General features: G+C 41.5%; 1 protein-coding gene across 3 annotated transcripts in view; it reads left to right on the plus strand.

Moving 5' to 3' along the window:
• Positions 1 to 21,948, plus strand: part of chd4a (chromodomain helicase DNA binding protein 4a) — a 36,917-nt gene extending 14,969 nt beyond the window's left edge. The window contains exons 9-41 of one of the 3 annotated variants that reach the window (XM_049601957.1): positions 165 to 334; positions 2,378 to 2,611; positions 4,311 to 4,514; positions 4,603 to 4,811; positions 5,926 to 6,057; positions 6,148 to 6,247; positions 6,543 to 6,734; positions 7,728 to 7,928; positions 8,027 to 8,164; positions 8,608 to 8,729; positions 9,766 to 9,939; positions 10,055 to 10,196; positions 10,361 to 10,492; positions 10,883 to 11,000; positions 11,241 to 11,365; positions 11,695 to 11,787; positions 12,074 to 12,218; positions 12,310 to 12,479; positions 12,655 to 12,832; positions 13,435 to 13,524; positions 14,451 to 14,542; positions 14,668 to 14,801; positions 15,570 to 15,714; positions 16,048 to 16,201; positions 16,292 to 16,401; positions 16,569 to 16,851; positions 18,191 to 18,259; positions 19,228 to 19,419; positions 19,518 to 19,626; positions 19,748 to 19,880; positions 20,778 to 20,973; positions 21,229 to 21,404; positions 21,625 to 21,948. In XM_049601957.1, the coding sequence (XP_049457914.1) occupies positions 165 to 334; positions 2,378 to 2,611; positions 4,311 to 4,514; positions 4,603 to 4,811; positions 5,926 to 6,057; positions 6,148 to 6,247; positions 6,543 to 6,734; positions 7,728 to 7,928; positions 8,027 to 8,164; positions 8,608 to 8,729; positions 9,766 to 9,939; positions 10,055 to 10,196; positions 10,361 to 10,492; positions 10,883 to 11,000; positions 11,241 to 11,365; positions 11,695 to 11,787; positions 12,074 to 12,218; positions 12,310 to 12,479; positions 12,655 to 12,832; positions 13,435 to 13,524; positions 14,451 to 14,542; positions 14,668 to 14,801; positions 15,570 to 15,714; positions 16,048 to 16,201; positions 16,292 to 16,401; positions 16,569 to 16,851; positions 18,191 to 18,259; positions 19,228 to 19,419; positions 19,518 to 19,626; positions 19,748 to 19,880; positions 20,778 to 20,973; positions 21,229 to 21,404; positions 21,625 to 21,639 (4,877 nt within the window). In that variant the 3' untranslated portion in view covers positions 21,640 to 21,948. The remainder of the gene's footprint in view (positions 1 to 164; positions 335 to 2,377; positions 2,612 to 4,310; positions 4,515 to 4,602; positions 4,812 to 5,925; positions 6,058 to 6,147; positions 6,248 to 6,542; positions 6,735 to 7,727; positions 7,929 to 8,026; positions 8,165 to 8,607; positions 8,730 to 9,765; positions 9,940 to 10,054; positions 10,197 to 10,360; positions 10,493 to 10,882; positions 11,001 to 11,240; positions 11,366 to 11,694; positions 11,788 to 12,073; positions 12,219 to 12,309; positions 12,480 to 12,654; positions 12,833 to 13,434; positions 13,525 to 14,450; positions 14,543 to 14,667; positions 14,802 to 15,569; positions 15,715 to 16,047; positions 16,202 to 16,291; positions 16,402 to 16,568; positions 16,852 to 18,190; positions 18,260 to 19,227; positions 19,420 to 19,517; positions 19,627 to 19,747; positions 19,881 to 20,777; positions 20,974 to 21,228; positions 21,405 to 21,624) is intronic. The other 2 variants (XM_049601959.1, XM_049601958.1) reach the window with 2 other exon arrangements.
• Positions 21,949 to 25,651: the final 3,703 nt, after the last annotated feature.

A 25,651-nucleotide genomic window follows, 5' to 3' on the forward strand; every position in this document is an offset into this window, starting at 1 on the left:
CTCACTGTGTGGGTTTTCCTCTCACAAACAACATAAACAACACACAGCAGAATGTCACAAACACTGCGCCTGGATCACAGCACATATATCACATCCTGCACTTTGGTTAAATGTGAGATGTTTGGAGGTGTTTTGGTTTTAAAAGTGTGCTCTCTTCAAATCAGAAGCTGAGGATGGTGACGGTTATGAGACCGACCACCAGGACTACTGTGAGGTCTGCCAGCAGGGTGGAGAGATCATCCTGTGTGACACGTGTCCTAGAGCGTACCACATGGTCTGCCTGGACCCCGACATGGAGAAAGCCCCCGAGGGCACCTGGAGCTGTCCGCACTGCGTAAGAAACAAGCTCATACCCTCAGGTTTTAACCTCATAACTGACAGCTACCTAAAGGAATACATAACACATACATTTTTGAGATTCAGACAACGGCACCTCGTGGCAGAAAAGACACTTTTCAAACATTGACTGCAGTATAATCCACCTTTTTGGCATTTTATGTACGTTACAGAAATACTCCACCCACAAAATATAATTTGTGTATGAATTACTCACCCTGTTTTCCCTTGAATTCCTGAAGAAAACTTTGTTTTTCTTGCATGCCTCCAGGGTTAATGATGAATCCAAAAAACAGACATTTTTGGATGTAGTGAAGTCATAGGGGTCAGTGTTCAACAACAGCAAAAATTTTTCAAAATATTCATTTACAAACTCTCACACAACTCATACAGTATAATTTAAGGTTACATTTACACTGATATGTTTCCTTTTTAACATGCATAACTATTGCCACATTTACACCTAGCATCCACTCTACTCTAGTGTCTTGGAACCCCTAAAATGGAGACCTGTGAAGAGCAGCTGAGCCCGTTTCAGTTTGAAAACTGTGGGGTTGTGATTTAGTCTAGACAGGCAAAAACAGACTTTTTAAAACAGTGACACAGACACCTACATTTACTTCCTGGTTGGGTTTTATTCCTCACAGTGTGTCAGGCTAAAACATTATAGCTGTGCCTACATACCTTTTTGTAATGTCATCCATCTTGTGTGGGTACTTCTTTCTCACTGCCATGGCTACCTCCACACTAGATGATACTCTTGGTACCACTATTACATCATCGTTTTTGCTTTGCAATGACTCCCAGTCTGTTTGCCACCACCATGACTGGCTTATACTCTTGTGTTACTTTCAGTAATAGTTCCATCTCGTCGTCAGTCCAAGCACTGAAATCTCTGGCCTTGTTTTTTGCCATCTTTTTAGTTTTATCTGTAACTAAGCAACCATCCGTAGGCAATCTGCTTCGTGATAAAACCAGCACACACATGCCCAGTGTTCATGTACGGTCATGTGATATACGTTTTCAGGCATGTTGGTGTGTACAGAGACTATTTCTGAAACAGTACTAAAATGCTTATGTGTATAGAGCTCGGTTTTTTTAAATTTTCAAATGCCATTTTTAAAAAGAAAACATATTAGAGTGGATGTGGCCTAAGTCGTTTGCTCAGTACTTTCCAGCAGATAGCCCCTTCTGACGGGGAGCTGAAGTAAAAGTGAGACTTATCTTTGCTCTCTTCAAAGCCAGTCTCCACTGACAAAAACAGAAATTTTACCTCGCTGAACACAGGAGCTGCTGGTCTACCACTGCCTCCATCATTTGGTTCGTTTGATGCATCTGAACCTACCCTTTAAAACACCAAAGTCGCACAATAATACAAACAATTTACCACCCTTTCTTAGAGCAAAATTAGCACGTATATACTGTTTTTTTAATAGACTCCTTTCCCACTGCCAGTAGACCAGAGGGGTGCACAGCAAATACCGAGGATACAACTGGATAAATGATACGTGGATTATACTGCATGAGTTGTGTGAGAGTTTGTAAACGGATGTTTTGATAAAGTGTTACTGTTGTTAAACGTGGTCCCAATTTATTTAATTTGATCAAGACTTTCCTCCATTATTGGATTTTTCATTCACCATGGAGGCATGTGAGAAAAACAAAGTTTTCCCCACATATTCAGCATAACATGAGGTGAGAAATTCATGTACAAATGGTCATTTGGGAGGTGAAGTATTGTTTAAAAAGGCTCCAAACACTCATAGTTTCTCCACAAGTCCTGAAACTAGAACAGAATCAATCTTGGTGTCAGCTGAAAACAGAATTAATTCATGAAGAGGGATTAGGAGACTTTTTTTTTTGCAATAAATGCTCTCATTGTGATGATATTAAAACATTTTCACAGCAGTTATTAACTTATTTATTTCATCTCATTAAAACCAGATCAAAACCCTCAAAACATGATGTTTTTCTAGAACTGGAGCGTTGTGTTTAAAGTAAAAAAAAAAAAAAAACTCCTGAATTTTTCTTTTGATTTCAGGAGAAGGAGGGCATCCAGTGGGAGGCCAGGGAGGAGGCCTCAGAAGGCGAGGAGGACAACGGCGACACTGGAGAGATGGAGGAGGACGACCACCACATGGAGTTCTGCAGGGTGTGTAAAGACGGAGGAGAGCTCCTCTGCTGTGACTCGTGCCCCTCGTCGTACCACATCCACTGCCTCAACCCTCCACTCCCAGAGATCCCCAACGGAGAGTGGATCTGCCCCCGCTGCACAGTGAGTTGCCAACAGTCAGTCAGGGTCAGCCGGGCTGATTGATGTGATGTTTGACTTGTCAGAGCAATGACAGCTGACTCGCAAGAAAGTTTGTTCATCAATCCAGTGGTTATTTGTGCTCCCTCTGCCCAGCGCTGCTTGATTGGAAAAAGTATTTTATGGATCCGGGAGGTATTTCTGTGCTTGTTTATGTCAGCACGGCTCAATCAGTGGTTTACAAAAACAACCCTGGTTTTATTCCACAAAAAACTCAAGAAACCAAAGCAGAGCTACATTTAGGGAATCTCTGCGTAACCAGGGAAACATGAAGCAGATTTTAATGCATCCATCACATCTGTAACCACAACAGCCAAATGACTCCAATGAATTGTGTATGGAAATCCTGTGATTCTGCGTTTTGTGACACGTTTAGAGAAATTTAGTGCATTAAAAAAGAGCTGCAAAAATGATTTAGAAAGCTGAATATGTCGATCAGCAGAAAATACTATATGAACGATGAACGACGTATGAAGATGTGCATAAAGTGTTTTAATACATAGGAGAAAATAAGCAAATTAATAAGTAATCTGCCAGTTGTTTTCTTGATTTATCACTTTGTTTATAAAATGTCACTACATAATAAAAAAAAAATTCCATCACAGTTCCCTAGAGCTCAAGATGATGATGTCATTTCTATGCATTGTTTCTACCTTACCAACAGTTCTACCTCAAAAAATTCAGTTTACAACTGAAAGGGACAAAAATGAATTGGATGTCAACAGTTCACAGTTGGTCAGTTAACTTCCAAGAATATTTTTGACAGGCTACATGTGTTGGCCTATAGATCAGTTTAGCTGCTCTTCGTTTAAGTGTATTGCGCACCACTGAGGCCTGCTGGGTGCTAGCTCAGCTCATTTGGTGATTAAAGCTGGTATTGATGTCACTGTAGAAACATACTTCTTACCCTCTCATCACTCCCCAGGTTGCACCAGTCAGTAAGTCGCTCAGTTTTGAGTCGAAAACCCTGCTAGCTGTGTTAGCAACGTTAGCAGTGTCAGCACAACTAGTGGTGGTAATATAGTTAACAGTGCTAGAGGGGGTTTTACAGCTCAGAATGAAGCCTCTTACTCACCTGGGCTACCTGAGGGGAGACCGGATATCAGCAGTAATTGCTGAATGAGGCGCTGATAGCTAGCTCCCACCAGACCCAGGTGGTACACAGGGGTCCATGTCATTGGTCCGACAGCCCATTAGTCCGATGGCTCCCGGCGGGCGTATTTCTGCCTTGATGGTGCGCCGCGACCGGCTCTGGGTCAGCTGGGAAAGGCTTGAGGCGAAGCAGGCTCACAGCTTATGTTTGTCACTTTCTTTTTCATTTTAACCCACACCATGTTCTTTTCCTGACCCTAACCAAGTGGTTTTTGTGCCTAAACCTAACCAGACCTTAACCACAGGGCATCATGATGATTTCGGAACAACGGGACTTCGGAACAATGGGTTTAATATGGTCGGACCAATGGGATGTCGGAACAATGGGATGAAAATAAATAAACACACTTGTCTCACACACTTTACCCCATAACACACCTTTGTTGTTATCTCTGAACAGATAAACTGAAGGGTAAATTTGAGGAGTGTGTGTTTGTTTTTTTTAAATAAACCTGAGATAGAAAGAAAAGGGTAATATTAATAATAATTTTTCTCTGTTTTCCCCCCTCAGTGTCCGGCCATGAAGGGGAAGGTCCAGAAGATCCTGACGTGGAGGTGGGGCGAGGCTCCTGCACCCACGCCAGTCCCCCGTCCGCCAGATCTTGCAGCCGACGCACCCGATCCCGCCCCGCTGGCAGGGCGTCCAGAGAGGGAGTTCTTCGCCAAGTGGTCCAACATGTCATACTGGCACTGTTCCTGGGTCACAGAGCTCCAGGTGGGTGGGATACACTGACACAAGGAAAAAAAAAAAACATTTTCTAAATTTCTTCTCTAACCTCCTTCCTCCCTTCTCTCCCCTCCAGCTTGAGCTCCATTGTCAGGTGATGTTCAGAAACTACCAGAGAAAGAACGACATGGACGATCCACCGCCCATCGACTTCGGCGAGGGAGAGGAGGACAAGATCGTTAAGAGGAAGAGCAAGGACCCTATGTACGTACAGCTGGAAGAGAAATACCTCCGCTTTGGAATCAAGATGGAGTGGCTGATGATCCACCGCATCCTCAACCACAGGTTAGCATGGGCACGCAAACACATATACGCACACACACACAAAAGTTTCACAGACGTGCTTTGATGATACAACTAGAAGTTTTTTTAATTACAGTACTTTATTTTAAAACAGTTGCAAGATGTAGCGTTTTTATGAAGCCTTTATCTTCCTAACATTGAAGTAGGTAGTGATGGAGTGATTATGAAAGCAGACTTTACCCGCGCCATGAACGGTTAAGTTTCACTTTCACTGTGTTCTGACGTTCTGCTGCTCCATCTGTGTCCTGAGTCGCTCTGCTCTCTGAGTGTGGTGCAATGAATAACCAAACTGTAAATAAATTCTGACAGAGTTCCTAATGAATGGGCCAGCTCCAAAAATAGACAAGTGACAGATGTTTTTTTTTGGTGGCAGGTCCCAACAAATAACTGTGTGGAAGACCCTGCCCTAAGAAAACAGAATTTAAGAGCAGAGGCTACACTTTAGCTCCGTCTCATTCACATAGAGCGTGCAGATGTACCTGCATGCTCTGTATCAATGTTGAGCAGATAAATCGGGTGCATCCCTGGTAGCAGCCCAGTAAACATAAAACTGCTTCAGGATCTTTTATCAGAATAAATTATGTCCAATTTCTGATAATTGTGTTAAAACCTTTCCATAAAAGTGTGTTCCTGTTACTTTCTACTGATATATACGTAGATGCTCCACCCAGTCTATTTTTTGTCCTTTCCCGAATTTGATTACTCATTTAACCTTTCATTTTGCAAGGACAGTCTCTGGAGTTTGGCCATTTCCCCTTTTTAAGAGCCAGAATTTACAAGCAGCCTTTACCACAAGAGGCCTGCTTATGAATATTGTTTCTTTCCCACAACACCCATCCACTAAAAAAACATTTTTACCACATTTTTAAGGAACATGTTGTTCTACATTCACACACCGTTGCTGTATGAGTAACTGTATCCGAGGAATGGTGCATTTATTAAAAATAACATTAGAAATTCAGCGCTGGCGTTAATCCAAACTCTTCTCTACATAGATGTTTTACATTTTAGATATTGGTGTTATGAATCATCTCCCAAAACTGAAAAACTGAATCAAAGTTAAAAAAAAAATTCCTCTCTTTGTTGTGTGTTCTAGTGTGGACAGGAAGAATAACGTCCACTACCTGATCAAATGGAGAGAGCTGCCGTACGACCAGGCCACCTGGGAGGCCGATGACATGGACGTGCCAGAGTTTGACACCTACAAGGTGCAGTACTGGAACCACAGGTGAGATACAGACACAGGGCAACACCTTTTACTGCTAATCCACACTCAAACAACACTTACCATGTTACTAAATGTGCATGTTTGTTTCAGAGAGCTGATGATGGGAGATGAGGGAAAACCTGGGAAGAAGATCAAGGTGAAGGGACGAGTGAAGCGGCCTGACAGACCTCCTGAGAACCCTGTGGTAGATGTAAGTCCACAGTATTTTTACATTTCAGCTTTCCTTTTTAGATTTAGACAATTAGGCTCGTATGTTTTCTATAAAGTGTTCTATAAAGTATTGTGTCTGATCAGGGCCTGACACCAAACCATATCCAATGTTGTTTTTAGCCTAATATTGATGGTATAATTCCTCTGACTCTTGCTTATTTTGATCTTTTAACTCTTTTCAGAAATTACCTTGATCATTTTTACCTACCTTGTCTTCATGTAACTGTTGTGTCTGATCTGTGCTCACAAATCTGTTCTTTCTCTCTTCTCTCCAGCCGACTATAAAGTTTGACCGTCAGCCAGAGTACCTGGACAGCACAGGGGGAACGCTGCACCCCTACCAGCTGGAGGGACTCAACTGGCTGCGGTTCTCCTGGGCTCAGGGCACCGACACCATCCTGGCTGACGAGATGGGTTTGGGAAAGACGGTCCAGACTGCCGTCTTCCTCTACTCGCTCTATAAGGAGGTGCGTGGTTGTGAGAATCTGGGTGATGTTGTAAAGGTGTACTCTCATTTTGTGGTGAAATACTTTGGAGATGCTTCTTCTTAATCATGTTGGAAACATGAACTGCTACACTATACTGCACGTAAAGTTAAAGTGAGTTTTGACTTTTAAGTCAGTCCTCTTCATTATCTTTATTTAATTTTTAAAAAATATTTAGTTTAAAATAACAAATTTGACCTGTCTAAATGCGGTTTTGGCTCCTCCATAGCGTGTGTAGCCGTCTGTAGGGAGCTGTCGTCCTATTGGCCAGGAGCCATCCAGCCATTTTGTATAAGCCAGGTGAAATCTGACGACATTAAGTTCAATCTCAAACAGTAAACATTCACAGATGCTCATCATGTGAGCAGCTGCTGCCACCTACAGACAGGAGGCCAGAATACACTTCCTGCCAGAGCAGCAGGAGACTTGACGACATTGTTAAACAAATTTTGATGATTTCATTTTAAGTGTTTTTATGTTTTTACACTAAAGTTATCTCTCTATGACTAACGCTTCAGATTATCTGCTTTTAAAAAAAAAATGCAATCAAGTTCAGAACAAGGGGACAAATCAAATGACTGAGTTCCTATTACAATAGTTTACACTATAGGGTGTTTGTCATCATTAGGATGCAGTGTGTAAAAACATTTTTCCCTCATAAGGACACACATTAATAACTTTAAGTCCTGAGATCATAAAGGTAATTTTAAGCTATGGGTGCTTTCAAATGTAGACGTTACTTTGGTCTAGTTGTTATTTCACATTAGTTAAAAACAGACCATTGGTTGCTCTGTTTCTGAAATCATGGTGTTGTATTTTGCATAACTTCATAGTCTTTCGGGATCTTTGATGCCTTATGGGTCTGATATCTGCAGATCTTCTTAAGTGCATAACTTCCTCTTGTTTAAAAAAAACAACAACACATGACTGCTGGTCTGTAGGACATTTGAACTGACTTCCACTCTCCACCTCCAGGGCCACTCTAAGGGGCCCTTCCTGGTCAGCGCTCCGCTCTCCACCATCATTAACTGGGAGAGAGAGTTTGAGATGTGGGCCCCGGACATGTACGTGGTGACCTACGTCGGAGACAAAGACAGCAGAGCCGTCATCCGAGAGAACGAGTTCTCCTTCGAGGACAACGCCATCCGAGGAGGGAAGAAGGCCTCCAGGATGAAGGTGAGAGGGGACATCAGTGAAGAGAATACTCACGAAACAAAGAACTTTAATAGACGTAGATAAGTTTTAACATCTCTGTTGTTTATTTCCTCCAACAGAAAGACTCATCGATCAAGTTCCACGTCCTGCTGACCTCCTACGAGCTGATCACCATCGACATGGCGATCCTGGGCTCCATAGACTGGGCCTGCCTGGTGGTGGACGAGGCCCACAGACTGAAAAACAACCAGTCCAAGGTACAGACACACACTCTGTTTTCTCTGGTAGTGTAGCACCAATTCCAAAAGTCTTTGCGTCTCTTCACTGCATAGGCTGCCTAGTTTTGTGAGGACCCTCTTTATATCAGGGAAATACTTGGTATGAAATAATCAGTCCTTTTAAAGAGACAGTAAAGCATTCAGATGCTGTCGTTAATGCCCCATGGATACAGGTTTTCTTTTGCACAAACATGCAATAAATATATTCTTTTAACCATATCAACAGTAAAACTACATCCTGCTTGGAATTATGTTTGAATCAGAAGTTCTACTGTCTGAATATTTTCTACAGTTATTTCTTCTGAGCTGCTGGAATAAAACCGTTAAAAACACATGTTAATGTGAAACGTGTGCCGCTGTGACTGGACTTTAACTGAAGCTGAAACTGTTAACATGTTGTTCTGTGTTTTTTCCTGCTGTAGTTTTTCCGGGTTTTGAACAACTACCCTCTGCAGCACAAACTGCTGCTGACTGGAACTCCTCTGCAGAACAACTTGGAGGAGCTTTTCCACCTGCTCAACTTCCTCACACCTGAGCGGTTCAGGTAAGCATTTTTAGACTCCTCACCACACCAACAAGGCGTTCCTCCAAGTGTAAGATGATGATGTGTCGATCAGTAGTGAAGTTGAAGGTGAAGGTTTTATTCTTAATATTTTGTTAAGCTAACCTGGAACTTATTATTCTTCAGGTATGAAGTCTTTAAATAACAATAAATGCCAATGAACTCTTTTGCCTCGCCCTTAAAGATCCAGTTTGTAGGATTTAGGGAGGATATATTGGCAAAAATGGAAAATGGTACTTCTATCAATGTTTTCGTTAGTGTCCTCCGGGTCCTCCTCTACAGAGAGCACCGTGTTGTTTTTAAACTAGCTCAGAACGGACAAACCATACACTGGCTCTAGATAGGGCCAATTATGTTATTGTGCTTTGTGTCGGCCATTTTGGCTCTTGAGCAATTGGTTTGAAAATGTATTTACAGTGTTAGAGAAACACTGGTAACTGTATGGGCAGGTTACATTATTCATTTTATGTCTGTACAGTTTTTACAGTTTTTTTTACTTATTATATGTTGCTCATGATGCCTCTTGTTTTTGCTTTGTCTCCTTTGCTGCTGTAACACAGCAAACTTCCTCACTTTGAAAATAGCAAATGATTATCAGTGTTTTACAACCTTATTTTGACACGTGACATTTTAAAACCAAAGCTATGTCTACTTGTGACCCCTCCTCACAGTTTGCACCTCAGTTCTTTCTGACATTGTTCTATTTGAATACTTGAAGTTGAAGGTTAAAAATATCCAGTAATTCAAAGAAAACCAGCAAAGATTTTGTGTCAGAGAAGAGAAATGTATTTTGCTTTTCTGTCATCTCGCACCTTCTCTGATTTGTACATTATTGGCTGTTTTCTAAATCAACAAGCATAAATTTAAAGCAGCTTTGAGGGTTTTAAGAACATGTTAAAATTGAATAAGTAAGTGTGCCGAGGTTTGGTAATTTGTAGAAAACAAAAACATTCACAGCAGCTGGAGTCTATGGTGTAACCACACAGCTGAGTGGTAACTTGTCCTCCTCTCTCTGCAGTAAACTGGAGGTTTTCCTGGAGGAGTTCGCTGACATTGCAAAGGAAGACCAGATCAAGAAGCTGCACGACATGCTGGGTCCGCACATGCTCAGGAGGCTGAAGGCCGACGTCTTCAAACACATGCCCTCCAAGACAGAGCTCATCGTCAGAGTGGAGCTCAGCCCCATGCAGAAGTGAGAACAATGATACTGTTGTTCCTTTAAAAAGATCAGAGTTTTATACAAGTGGAGAAGTACATTTTTTTTTTAGAAGAAGAAAAGAGTAAACATGTCTGTTGTCTGTTAACAGGAAGTACTACAAATTCATCCTGACGAAAAACTTTGAGGCTCTGAACACCAAAGGAGGAGGAAACCAGGTTTCCCTGCTCAACGTTGTCATGGACCTCAAGAAATGCTGCAACCATCCCTACCTCTTCCCCGCAGCCGCTATTGTACGTCCCAAACACTGTTTGTTTTAGAGCTGAAATGTGTCAAAGATTTAATTTTCATATCAGGAAGCATACTTTTAAAATATAACTTCACTTTGGATCAAACTTTCCCTGCAGTCATTTCAAAGTTTACAGAACCTAAACATTTGATCGGTCGCTCTAAACAGGAAGCTCCAAAGATGCCCAATGGGATGTACGATGGAAACGCTCTCACAAAGGCTGCTGGGAAACTGCTGTTACTGCAAAAGATGATGAGGAAGTTAAAGGACGGAGGACACAGAGTGCTCATCTTCTCTCAGGTAACAGAGACCTTCTTATTCATAAAACCTCAACACGTCTTCCACTCGGCACTTGTATTGTGACGTTAACCAAAGTTTTGATGATAAATATTCATTGATGTCCTTTTATTAATGGACTAAATTTAAATTTTAGGCATAAATAAAAAAAAAAATATTGACATTGGGGCAGAATTTAGCAAGAGCTAAAAATACTGCTTCTAAAAATAAAATTTGTGATTTCTTACGACACATTAAAGATGCTAACTCAAACTAAACAACAATTGACATAATTCAGTAAAAATATATCTATATATATAATTGAAACAAGATGGACTGAACTGAAACAGTGAGTTTTAAAGAGTCAGAAATCACCTTTAACTAACAAATCATGTCCTCTGTGTTTTGCTGCAGATGACCAAGATGTTGGACTTGCTTGAAGACTTCCTGGAGAACGAGGGCTACAAGTACGAGAGGATTGATGGAGGGATCACTGGAGGGATGAGACAGGAAGCCATTGATCGCTTCAACGGTGAGACTGAGAGCACAAACTCCTCCTTTTTTATCCTTTTTCTTTTGTTTCTTCAGCTTTCCTTATTTTTTTACTTTGATTTTCTTTATGGATTCTCTAACCCTTCTCGTGAATTTAAACTATGGGTAACTAATAACTTCAGTTTTAACTCAATTTTTACCTGGTATGTTGTTATTAAAGCTGCAGGTATGGAATCTGATCATTAAAGCATACTTGTTTCTCCATGATTCTTTCCCTCAGCTCCTGGTGCTCAGCAGTTTGCCTTCCTGTTGTCAACGAGGGCTGGTGGTCTGGGTATCAACTTGGCCACCGCCGACACCGTCATCATCTACGACTCTGACTGGAACCCCCACAATGACATCCAGGTACAGCAGGATCACTGCTACTCCAACTAATTCTACCAGTTTCCATTCACAACAAAGTGAAGCTTTAGGCAGAGGTTGTATCTGAACTTGGTTTGAACTTTTGGGGAAATATAGAAGACATTCTTTCTGATTTTTTTTGTTTTGTTTTTTTCTTTTTTTATGTCCAGATATCTTGAACATGATAGTCTGACATTGCTTACTCCTTTTCACGTTTATGTGACTATTCAACGTTTATTTTAACTGAAAAGTTCCCAGAGACGCCTCTTTATCTAGCTCTGGTGTTAAGATGTTATTTTGACAGCTCATTACTCCTCTTCTTGTGTGTGCAGGCCTTCAGCAGAGCTCATCGTATCGGTCAGAACAAGAAGGTGATGATCTACCGTTTCGTCACCAAGGCCTCCGTGGAGGAGAGGATTACTCAGGTGCAGTACACAGAAAATCGACTACTTATTAATGTCAACTACAGCCAAGAAAGTGTTGCTAAATGGATGCGTTGATGTGGCTGCTGTTTTGTCTAAGTGACTGCAGAAAAGGAGGAGAAAAGTCTTATATTTTACTGCAAGACTGGGACCATCCTTTAAACGTCTGCCCTTAGTTGCATCCAGAAAAGAGGCTGCTTTGTGATAAACCTTTGAGACAAAGAGCCCGTCATGTTTTTTTTTAATCTAACATGTTACCAAATTGCTCCATCTTTGCTCCTCTGTCCAGGTTGCCAAGAAAAAGATGATGCTGACTCACTTGGTCGTCCGACCCGGTCTCGGATCCAAGACAGGCTCCATGTCCAAACAGGAGCTGGACGACATCCTCAAGTTCGGAACAGAACAGCTCTTCAAAGACGAGGGAGAAGGCAAAAGTAAGATAAGCCAGAGAGCCTCGATGGACAGTTGAAGACACTTAGAAGTGAGATGCTTTAAACTGATGCGTGTGTGTGTGTGTGTGTTCAGGTGAGAACAAGGAGGAGGACAGCAGCATCATTCACTACGACGACAAGGCCATCGACCGTCTGCTGGACAGGAACCAGGACGCCACAGACGACACAGAGCTGCAGAGCATGAACGAGTACCTGAGCTCCTTCAAGGTGGCTCAGTATGTGGTCAAAGATGAGGAGGAGGAGGTGAGCGAAGATGTGCATCCTGATTTTCTAGAGCATTAATCTGACATTGTTGAATGTAGGAATACGCCAGTTTTGCCTTGTTTTGATTGGCAGGTGGAAATTTTGTTTAATTTGTAAAAATTGCCCTCTGCAACCCTTTCCATGTTTTTCCTTTCTTTATCTGCTCTCTGCTCAGGAGGAGGAGGTGCAGCGGGAGATCATCAAGCAGGAGGAGAGCGTGGATCCAGACTACTGGGAGAAGCTACTGCGTCACCATTACGAACAGCAGCAGGAGGATCTGGCCCGCAACCTGGGCAAAGGCAAACGTATCCGCAAACAGGTCAACTACAACGACGGCTCACAAGAAGACAGAGGTAAGGACGGAGTGTTTTAATCACTCGTAGCAATCAGAAGTTTTAAAGAAAAGGTTTTGTCACAAGAAAAGGCGGTATTCGGGACTCTTTCTCCACCTTCCTTACCCTGAGTGAGTCGTGAACGCACAAACGAAAACACAGCAGATGGATGTTTGTGTGTCACATGGGTGTTACTTCTTGAATCGTGAGACTGCATTACCCATAATGCACAGTGTAGAACTGCCATGATCTAAGCCTGTTCAGCAGCAGGAGGAAAATGCCGGAGCCGCCCACACACACTTAAAAACACTGTGAGAAAGAACAGTTGTGATACAACAGGAGAGTGTTGTTCATGTAGTGTCCATAAGCTTAAACAGGAACATCAGTTCATAACAACAGCAGTCAGTAGCCATATATTCAATGTGGGGTGTGTCTTTATCTCACCCTCTGACAGATTCATGAGTTCATTCATGAAACCTGGAGCCCTGCTCATGTTGAGGCTTGTATAAGGATGTTCAGTTTATAAGAAGCTGTGAAGGCTGAAAGAGCTTCTTAATATAGTTGAGTGGTCAGAAGTCTTACTGGACTTTGTTTTAAAAATCTGTTCTGTTTTTGTCTCACAGCTGATTGGCAGGACGACCAGTCTGACGGCCAATCAGATTACTCAGTGGCATCTGAGGAGGGAGACGAAGACTTTGATGAGCGAACAGAAGGTAAGAACCATTGTTTGTGTTTCTCTGTAGCAGAAGTGGCGTTAGACTCTGTCATTGATCGTCATTTTGACGGACAGGGTTGTAAAAATTCTGTCAATCTATTACTATACGCCATTTTCATTTAAAAAAAAATTATAAGACATTTGATAGAATGTCACTTTGATTTATTCATTCATTTTGGTAATAATTGATATGCAGCAAGCTTATAGATTCTACATTTATAAGGGCATGGAGAGAAAAGATGAACAAAGAAGGCAAACATGCAGTCATGTTTTCTGTCAGCACCAAACAGAGCAGATGAATCTTTTATTTCCACCCCATCAGTCCCTCTTTTTCACTTTGTTGTCAATGGCACCGCAATTATTGGGCTTTAAGAAACTGTGGACATTCGGCTATCATGACATTTCGTAATGGTATCCAGTGATATAGCCTACCAATGCGATTGCTAAAGCCAGCTAAACAACGAGGTCATGCACGTTAGGTCAAGATGAGATTAGACAATAGGTAATTAATAAGCACACACACGAAATGATTTAACTTGAAACTGGTACTCCGTTGCACCGACGTAAATCTGTTGGTACCCTTAAAGGTACCAAGTTCGACACCAAGCCCTACACATCTTTTTTTTAAAACCCTGAATGTATCACAGTGACAGTTTAACATATCTGTGTATGTTACAGGAAGTAACTGGGAAACTGAATCGTCCCTCAGTTGGGCAGAAAAATGTCTTGATGCTTCTAAACCATAAAAAGATAGAAGAAATATCCAATATAATAGACAATCAGATTGGTAGTAAAAGACAGAGGATGAGTTGTATCACATGTTTATGCTCAGAAAATAAAAACATAATTGATGCAGCACTCCAGCCTCCCTGCACAGCGTCTGTCATTGCCTCTATAATCACAACATCTGTCTCCTCTCTGCAGCCAACTCACGCAGGCCAAACAGGAAGGGCCTGAGGAACGACAAAGACAAACCGCTGCCCCCCCTGCTGGCCAGGGTGGGAGGCAATATCGAGGTGAGCAACAGCTCCTCCACTATTTCTTGTCCATCTCTTACAGCAACTTCACTAGATTCCCACAGTTCAAAAGTAGCACTACTTTTTGTTTGTGTAAGTAAAACCTGACACTTTCTGTTCTTCAGGTGTTGGGTTTCAACTCTCGGCAGAGGAAGGCCTTCCTGAATGCAGTGATGCGTTATGGGATGCCTCCCCAAGATGCCTTCACCACCCAGTGGCTGGTCCGAGACCTGCGAGGGAAATCTGAGAAGGAGTTCAAGTAAGAAATGCTGCAGTGTTGCCTCTCCAAAAAGAAGATAGATAGATAGATAGATAGATAGATAGATAGATGGACCTCTTTGCCATCTTTTTGGTTGCATTTTTGTTTATTATTTGATAACTTAAAGCTGAAATTTATTTGCAGAGTTGGAATATTTAGTAAAATAAGTTTGTAGTGTATTAAGAGGAACAGAATGATAAATTAGGTTATGACATATTAGAAAAATGTTTAAGAGGCCAAGGACAGTCATGCTTGCAATTATTTTCTACTGCCATATGAGATCAGAGCGCCACTGTGGAGTAAACTCCAGTAAATAGTCTGCACCAGGATGTTACACTTGCCTGCAAACACTCACACCAGGGCAGCATCAGCCGTCAGTGCGAGTTCTGAGCTGTAATTTGGCAGTAAATAAGCAGCTGTGTGTCTGACTGTGGAGCTGTTGAATGGATTTGTGCAGTTAATTTATAATAAGTTATTTTTAGGCCCTGGTTACGTGTTTGCTCCAGTTCTGAATTTTCACAGCTCTCTTGCAGTAAGTGGTTTTGGATGAAACAACTTTAGCCTTGAAAATGAGAATGCTTGAAATCTCGCAAGTCCTTGAATTTGACATGCCCACCTGTACGTACTCTGCGTAAATTAATGAAACAAACCTTTTTGTTTTCTGCAGAGTTTAACTTAACCAACATTTTTTTTTTTTTACCTCGTCATAAATGTTTTCCTCTCTTTTAAAATATTCTTAAATAACCCTTTCTTCTCTCTTTCTCTCAGGGCGTACGTCTCTCTGTTTATGCGTCACCTCTGCGAGCCCGGAGCCGATGGTGCCGAGACCTTTGCAGATGGTGTCCCCAGAGAAGGGTTGTCACGGCAACACGTCCTCACCCGTATCGGCGTCATGTCACTCATTCGCAAGAAGGTAACAAACACAGCTTCGGCTTTTTACTTTGTTTTCCTTTAGTTGTTACAAAAATGGAGAGAACGAAGGCAGTGAAAGAGCAAAGCAGCTGGAGATTGTCTTTTTCCATTAACTTAAATCGAAGACGTTAAAAAAAAACACGTCACTACTTTCTAGAGGATTGGCTGAGATGGTTTTTACCAAGTCCAGTTTAATAGGAATAACAGATTCATCAGAAACTATCTGAGAAATCAGCTGTCCAGACTGACATCTTAAGAGGTTTTATTGTTAGTGATGTTTCGAGCCCTTTTTTCGTTGGCCTCCTGCAGACTTTGTGCTCTTCATGTGTTCCAGGTTCAGGAGTTCGAGCATGTGAACGGTCAGTGGTCAATGCCCTGGATGGCCGAGCTGGAGGAGAACAAGAAGGCAGCGGCTCAGCCCGACTCCCCCGGGAAAACTCCGTCCACTGGCACCCCTGCCGACACGCAGCCCAACACACCTGCTCCAGGTAACACACGCACGTCCTCTTTCTGTAACGGTTAAACAACAAGCACACACTCACAGTACATTAATGAATAAATGTGTTTGTCTTTTGTAGTTGATGACTCCTCGAGGAATGAGGAGGCAGTGAAGGATTCAGAGAAGGAGGTGAAGAAAGAGGGCGAGGCAGAGAAGAACGGCAAAGAGCCTACAAAGGCCAGCGATGAGGTAATGACATGGGTTTTTTTATTGTTGCAACTTTGCATCACTTTTGCATTTTCATGTCATTTAATTGTACGTCCCCGTTGTGTAAAGGCTTTAAAAGTAGGATCTCTTGGATTCTCTTGAAAGTATTGATCTAAGATGTCACAAAATTCCATCCGCATCTCCTCCAGGTGATCGCCATCCCAGACGATGACGAGAAGAGTCCGCCAGCAGAGCAGGAGAGTAAGAGTAACGGGGAGGAGCCGATGGAGACAGACAAACCGAGCAATGGAGAGGCAGAGAGCGTTAAAGAGACTGAGGGTGAGAAGGAAAAGGAGAAGGAGAAAGAGAAAGAAAAGGAGAAGGAGGCAGAGAGTGAGAAGAAGAGTCTGGAGGAAGGAGAGGACACCAAGTCACCTTCAGAGGCCAAAATGGACGGGTCAGAGGTCAAACCTGACGACTCTGAGGTCACAGGTGAGTTGAGTTGAGGAATTCTTACCTGTATTCAGTTTTTATTTTAAGTAACGCCCACTTTCTGTGAGCGTTACTTGTTTATATTCTGCAATAAAAGAATAAAAATACGTACATTAATATAAACCAATACACTGTAGAAAATACAAAGAACACACACGCTCTCTGTCCACACTGGATTCGCTAAATATGGAACTCCCATCAAGTCATGTAAACAAACCACTTACCCAGCAGCTGTGCACTCACTTACCACTGAAAAGATAGGTACACACTTATTACACACCTTATTATTTATACTTACAGCAATACTATCGCAGGTAACTTAAAAATATCATTGTTGTAGCTCCCATACTATATCATACCACCATGTCCACTTTGTTTAACAAGCTAGCTGCCAAATTCCCACATGATTCTCACCACAAATGTCCATCCAACAGTCTGACTAAGTGTAACAATGATTGGAAAAGTGTGAGCTTAAACCATTGATTTTTAACTTATCGAACTAATATTTAAGATTAATCTTATGAATCGTCTTTGAACATTTTGTTCAATCTCTGAATTTCACATTTCCGTTTCATAAGTCCTCCCTAACAGGGCTACAAGATATCGATACACATCAGTATTGCAACATTAAGAATTGTATAAATTCTCTAAAACACTGTATTGGTTTTCAGTTGACTAATGATGTTATTATCCTAATTTGTTTACCTTAAGAATATTCCATTGTATTATTTTAGTAATGCAAATGTTCATTTCTTTGCCTAGATAGCTCAAAAAATAGTGCTGTGATGTGTAAGAGAGGCTGTGATAAATACAAATACAGATCCCTGCAAACTTTTTTTAATGCACATGGGGGTGTGTTCTTAACACTATGACAGTATATCACCTTGCTTACAGTATTGCAGTATCTTGATGCATATCATATCTAGGGTTGCAGTGATATAACGACTTTAAGATATACTGTAATATAAAACTTGCTTATTTGCTATTTGCTTATCTACAATATTGAAAAAAATCCAACTGGACATTAAATCTTCCCTTTGATTTAGTTATTTTCTAAGGGGAGACATTTTACACATACTTCATTATCATTTCTTTAAGGGTCATTTTGATGATAATATAAATTCAGTAATACCATGATACCGTGAAACCACGATATTATCGAAACAGTTATCGTACCATGAAAATCTCATACCGTTGCAACCCTAATCATATCGCCAGATTCTTGCCAATTGTTGCATTAGATTTGGATCCACATCCTCTGATTAAGTCACAGCTGTGGTTGGATTTTGTAGTTTGGTCTGTGAAAAATGTGTAAATATGTTTTTTTTCCCCTGTTTAGCATCAGAAGAAAAGAAAGAAGAAAAGACAGAAAAGATGGACACCACTCCTCCTGCAGATGAAAAGAAAGGTACCAAACCCTTTTTCTGTAAGAATTCCCACAGGACACTTCAACAAACAGAAAAATAGCTTTAGTACGTAAAAAGTTTTGCAGGAAGTAAGATTTATCTCAGAGTAGCAGTGTTTATTTCGGTGAATTTTGCATTCATTTGCCAAGTAACTAAGCAGGTAAATAACAAATACGCAAAATGACATGTAATGCAAGAGCCGCTTTCCTTATAGTCTGGCGCTCAATCGACTTGGTGAGCTTTAACATCTGTTCATTTAGAGGTGGTGAAACTGAATGTTTTGTGTCATAAGTTTTTTTTTTGCTTTTCATTTAATTTTCTGTTGGCTTTGCTGATACACAGCCAACAAGCACACGGTGCACACTGCCACTGTAAGGTAGCCTTGGCTCCTCTGCACAGTGCACTAGCTGGTAGTTGACACAGCTCATTTGATGAATAGCACTCGTAATGCCATTCCACCCAATGGTGGCAGGATGGCGTTGCTGCAGAAACATTGTGCCCTCCTTAGGTGTCCCCTCCATGTCGCCCCGGTGAGTACGCAACTTAAATTTGATCTGCAAACCCCCTTAGCATTGTTAACTATGGTAGCACCACTGGCTGTGCTGACCACTAACCATGCTAACAGAGCTAACAGTGTTTTTTGCGGCTCAATATTAAGCCACTTACTCACTGGGGCGACCTGAGGGGAGACTTGAGGGTCAACACCATGTTTTCATAGAACGCTACTTTACTACCTAGTGTTACCAGTGCTAATCGCAGACTGGGCGGGCACACTAGCTAGCAAGCGTAAGCTTTGCTGCGGTAAAGTGTAGTGCTAGTACTTCTAAAGTGAAGAGCTGCAATATGAACAACTTAACATGCAAAAGTGGTCAGAAATATTTTTGGCAGTTACCTAAATGATGGTTAACTGTTGACATCTCTGTATCTCAGCCTTGGCCCATTTGTTGACTGTGTCATCTTCACTTTCCAGCTGCAGATCTGAAGGAGGAGAAAGAGCCTCAGAAACCGGAGGAGGCGACCAAACTGCAGAACGGAGACAGCAGCAAGGACAGCGGAGCCTCAGCCGCCACTGCTGCCACTGCCGCAGCTGCAGCCATTAGTGAGGAAAAGAAGAAGGCCAAGACCAGATTCATGTTCAACATTGCTGATGGAGGATTCACAGGTACACACACACACACACACACACACACACACACACATGCACACACACTGTTTTAAGATTGTTTTCATTTTCAAATTAATGTCTTTCTCCCCTCTCAGAACTTCACTCTTTGTGGCAAAACGAGGAGCGCGCCGCCACCGTTACCAAGAAAACCAATGAGATCTGGCACCGTCGTCATGACTACTGGCTGCTGGCTGGCATCATACAGTATCCTTTTCTTGCCTGTGATTGGCTCTCAGATCTCGCTGAGGGGGGTAATGTAATGGGGACTTGTTGATGTGAGAGAGAAAGAGAAGTAGTTGTTGCCCTTGACCAAAGCTTCCTTTAGACACGGTTACGCCCGCTGGCAGGACATCCAGAACGATGTGAAGTTCGCTATCCTCAACGAGCCTTTCAAGGGAGAGATGAACCGAGGGAACTTCCTGGAAATCAAGAACAAGTTCCTCGCCAGGAGGTTTAAGGTAGGTTTGTCTTTATATAGATGGACAGAAAAAAGTAATGTTGAAATGGGAAGGTGTTATATCAAATATTAGGGGTGTGACATCACACAGAAGTTACAGTTCGGGTCATACCTCGGTTTAGTAGTCATGGTTTTGTACAGGTGACTGAGGCAACATTTTGTCCTACCTTACAACTTTTATTATAAAATAAGTAACATTTCAAACACCTCTGTATGAAACTGCAGTGCTGAACAAACCCTTTTCCAAAAGGAAACAAATGACAACAGGTTTGAAGTAGTTCCACTTCATTTACAACATCCAAACATTTATCATCCCAGCGATCGGCACATCTGGGTGATGCCATCAGATGTGTGGTAGTATATTGGATGTGTTACCATTCAGACACCTTACAGCAGAGTGTCCTCGTCTTCTGCATAACTCAATCTTCGTTTCTGGCGTAGATGACCGGGAACCTGCGGCTAAGTCTTCCACTGACAGTGTACGGCTAAAATTTTAGGGTAGCACCCACACTTGTAAACTTTGGTTCAGCATTACGTAAATCAGCCTACATTCTTCAGGAATTGTTTTTCTTTGAGTTGATCATTTATGCATTTACTTTGTATCTTAATACATCAAAGAAAGTAAATCTCTATGAAATTACAATAATTGTTAAAATTGTGATTTAAAATTGCCATCTAAAGCACAAAGTGCAGAGTTTTGTACTTTCCAACCTTAACACATTTCTTTTACTGGAAATACAGCTGTCAGTTTCCTTGAGGACATTATCAATGATATTATCAATGAAAAATAACAATCAACCCATGACAACCAGAAAGTCAGTGAAATTACAAAACAAGTTCTCTTTAAGTTATCTCTACGGTGATGTTGACACTCCCTCTCCTCCCGTCTCTCCTCCAGCTGTTGGAGCAGGCGCTGGTAATCGAGGAGCAGCTGCGTCGCGCCGCCTACCTCAACATGTCTGAGGACCCCTCCCACCCCTCCATGGCCCTCAACACTCGCTTCAGTGAGGTGGAGTGTCTGGCCGAGTCCCACCAGCACCTCAGCAAGGAGTCCATGTCTGGGAACAAACCAGCCAACGCCGTCCTGCACAAAGGTGAGAGATCGAGCAGGAAGTGGGAAAATCTCACAGGAGCCTTTAATACAGACAAATCAAACTAACTGCATCACATCAGCATTAAACACTTTTTAAATATTCTTATTTACCCTGTTGGCTGAAAGTTTGGGTTTAATTAGGGCCTAAAAAGTCACCTGAAGTGAATCATCTAGGAAATAAAATAAACCCTGACCTTAACTCAACAACCATCAAGGTGTCCTTACAGTTCCTTATCTCTCTCTCTTTCTCTCTCAGTGCTGAAGCAGTTGGAGGAGCTGCTGAGTGACATGAAGGCGGATGTCACCCGCCTGCCGGCAACCATCGCCCGGATACCCCCGGTTGCCGTGCGACTCCAGATGTCCGAGAGGAACATCCTGAGCCGGCTGGCTAGTCGAGGGCCAGAGACACAGACACAGTCACAGACACAACAGGTGCACAGTTGGAACCATCACTCACTTTGTGTTCATCAGTTTCTGTCATCTGTCTTCTTCATATCAGAGACGGATGTTGATATTGTCATCTAACTCTGCAAGAAAGCCGATGAGCATGTTTCCCAAAATGTGCACCTCTTCCTTTAAGGTCTCATTATTGAGGATGTGCAGAGTCAAAACAAATAAAACTAACTTTGTTGTTTCCATTTTCCTCCTCCAGATGTCGCAGCAGTAGACTGAAACTCTGCGCTTTACCTCGAAAACCAACCCCCTGCCTCACCTCGACATTCCTGATTGGTGCACAGCAGAGTCATGGACAGCGCGTTCAAGCTTGAAGCCACGCCCAGTTCACTTCCCCCCCTTAAACAGACTTTAAACAGAGTTTTTCTGGAGGATCGAATCCCTTCCCCAAGTCTGAGGCTGTGGACAGAAAAGCTATTTTATTTTTTTCCTCCTTTTTTCAATTTCTGTATTAATATTATTGATATAATGTTATTATGATGGTTTTTTGGGACCTAAATAAAAAAATGAATTAAAAAATGTGCCTGTGGTCAGTTACAGTTGCATTAAAACTACGGGCTAATATAATTAATTTGATTAGTTTATTTTATTAAAGAAAAGGGAAAGTAAAAACGCGCATCTGCGACAGTAGTTAGGTGGAGAAAACTCCTATAATCTAGTTCAGTCTACTTCCTATTGTTTTATATTCAGGTGTATTTAAAAGTCTTAAGTCCAAATGTTAAGAAAGACACTTGCAGTTGTGCTTTTGTACCTAGAATTGAAGAATTATTTGCTTTAAACCGATGACTTCAGAAACTTCGATAATGAAAACAAAATGTCTTTCTAAAGATTGAAAAGCCTTTTGGTATTCCTTGGTTTTAATCCTATGCAGCTTACTGCAGCTCCTGTATTTCCTTTCTGCGTGGCAACTGTGTACAGTTAGTGTTTTTAGCACGTGTAGGGTCAAGAGTTTTGTTGCTGATTTCACTTTTGCAGGGTGAACACATTACAAACTAAGAATCTCCTTAGACTTCAGCAACACTTTTTCACTCCCAGCTTGTCAAACGCAGCAACTTGGTCAGTGGCCTTATGTTTCAAACTATGATGCTCGAGATCCCCCTCTAGCATCAGTTATGGACCTAAGTTTCCACTCCTGTGCATACAGTGCTGTTCAAAATAAACTTCTGTGATCACAGGAAACAGGTTTCAGCACCAAAAGTACTTTGTTAGATTTAAGTAAATTGTTGGTTTGGGTTAAAGTGACATTGGCTTTTGGTTTAATGTGAGACACACAGTCTCCTGAGTGAAACCATAGTGTTTGTCTCATACAAATGCTTAACGTTGCCTTGTGCGTTGGTATCAGACCAGGCTTCAGGAAGTGCATCGAGCTTTGTAGCCAATTTTTGTGGTGGCCAAACAAACAGTGTGATTACACTGTCTGGTGGCATCCTGTTGTCAGAAAAGACCTTTTCCCATTGACTTACATAGAGAAAAAGACGTCTATAAAGTAGTGGATACTTTTTTTTTGAGCCTCAACCCCAGTGAAATGACTCATTTTACAATCAGGGTTTTATCCATTTGGTGTGATAACAATAGAATAGTCTAGAAGTGAAACAAAACGGAATCATTTTATCTCCATTTAAGTAAACAGAGCGCTAAACCAGAAGTAGCTGGCTCAGTCAGCAGAAGTCTCTGCATTGGAGCTAATCATCTGGGTAATACTGGCTTCACACATCACTCAGTATGTCTACATGACATTAAAGAAGACTTTTTAAATACTTTTAAACATGTTAGCCCGACTGAAATCGTACTAACTCAAATTTCTCAAAGGTGGACCAACACACCCAGGTAATGTGATTGGAGTCAAATTCCTCCTGCACATATACAGTCAATCAGACCCAAACTGGTATAGGTGCTTTGCGCATGCTCCAGTTTCCACCCAGAGCTTTGACCTGGATGTTGAAAGCATTAAATGTGTAAAAGAAGAGGAAGCAGGTAACAAGATGGCAAAATCTATATCCAGAGCCCTGCATTTTTTGGAAGGACGAAAAGTACAGAGCTGTAAAGTTGTCCATCATGATACCTGTTGGCCACTAGCTAACTGCAGCTATGTTGTTTGTCCATTTTGTTTTGTCTGTGACATAAAAGGTCAAAGGTAAAAAGGTCCAAGCCACCTAAATTGCTTGTATACTGGGACAAGGACAGTAATCCATTTAAATGGCCGAGTCAGGCTATAACCGTAGCCCCATTTAACTGTCCGTGTAAACATACTGATTAAGCAACTGAACGAGGCCTCGCCATCAATGCTGTATCCAGTTCTCTTTATTCATCCATGTATCAGACACCTAAGAGTGTGATAAAGTGTCAGTACATAACCACCTGAGAATGAGAACTGGTTGAATTTAGACATACTGACATACTTCTTGTGTTCTGACAGCTGAGGACTTGTACCGGTAATGCTGATGTGGACACTCAATGGTTGTTGTCGGTCTGGCGCTCCATGCATGCACATTTCCTGATCCTGATCCATTTCCAGTTGGTGGCGGTAGAGATGGCCAAATGAAGCCTCATGAAGCATTTTCTTTATTCTACAAGCCCACTAGATGGTGCTTTTTGTTCAACAAAAGGTTGAAAGCACACTGAATTGCCATTCTTTGAGCCTCTCTCGTTAAACCAAGAGTGCCATCTAGTGGGCTCATAAAATAAAGAAAATGCTTCATGAGGCTTCATTTGGCCATCACTAGGTGGTGGTAATGCATCATACCATTTTTTTGGTAACAACCATAAAAACCAAGAAGGAGAATCATGCATTCATTTTGCATAAGGAGAAAACTGTGACCTCATGACAGCAAGAGGAGCTCCAGTGTTTGTTGTTCTTGGCCAAACATGAAAACACAAAAAGAGAAAATCTCTGAACAAGAATAGGACCAGGCACGGGGAATACAGTAGGTAAGTCAAGAGAAGAGAAGCATCACCAGCAGGAGCATGCACACTCTGCATGCTTGCTATGTGTACAGGGGTCTGCGCAGACCCTGACAGACGTGGGCAGATAATGACATTTACGTCACAGACAAAAGCAGACACCAAAAGTATGAACTGACCCTAAATATGTAGACAAGGCAGCTTTTTCGTTTTGTTTTTGATCAATGCAGCAATTCCTATTTGTGACCACTAGAGGCAGATAAAGACGATACCATGTTTGATTACATTAAAACAACTTTCAGAGTAAATCAGAGCACAAATAAGACACTTCCACTGCAAACATTAATTTATTAGAATCCCAGGCAATAATCAGAATAATGCATCTGTAATGCTTTAGTGTCAAATGTTTGTCACTTCTCTTTACCTGTGATATCCAGCAGTACTGAGGGAGCACTAAACACAGTGGGATTAATGCTCAGTAACTGCTCACAGTTTTAAATCTCACAGTTTCTCTCTACATTTTAATGATCATATCTGTAATATCTTCAGTCTCACCAGTTTCATTCAGAAAATGCCTCAAAAACACACAGAGGAGTCACATTCAAGCAGAGCACACAAACATTCAAACCACAGCTGAAGTGCACAAACACAAGTCAGGTCGGTTCACGAGACAATAAAAATAAAATCAGGACTGTTTCTGCATCACAACTGTTACAACAACTCAAACTGAGGCTGGACAGACAAACTGAGAAAAAAAAATCAACTTTGTTCTTGTCGTGGTTCTGCAAGAAGTGAAATTTCTGCTCAAACATCAGCAGCAGTACCAACACTGACAGCAAGGGGGCAGCTTTCCTGAAAAATACTGTACAACAGAGCAAAGAGGACAGAGAGGAAAAGAAAGCAGGAATCCTCAAACTCAGGATAAAAATACTGTTCAGTGATGTTTTAGTTCCTCAATTTCATAAAAAAAAAATCAAAACAAAAGAAACACAGTGTTCACTATCATTCAGTTAGAACCAGATAAATATTAAAGTCTAATAATTACATGCAAAAAAAGAGTTAACTTATATCACATGGATTATGTATGGAAATTATGTTATAAACCATTTCTTAAACTGTCACTCTAATTTACTGCAATCTGGTTTTTTAACGGACTCTCAGTCCAGATCCTCCGCGTATCAATGCACAAGTTGTCATTTCAATTTCTGGCAATTATGACAAAACTATCATTTATATTTCTGCATCTTTAATATCTTAATTTCTGATGGAAAATATCTCCTGGCCTGTCTGCTGCTCATGCTGATGTATAAAGAAAGAAAATTTAA

Source organism: Epinephelus fuscoguttatus, linkage group LG17 (assembly GCF_011397635.1).
Source record: "Epinephelus fuscoguttatus linkage group LG17, E.fuscoguttatus.final_Chr_v1".
Classification (NCBI taxonomy): Eukaryota; Metazoa; Chordata; class Actinopteri; order Perciformes; family Serranidae; genus Epinephelus; species Epinephelus fuscoguttatus.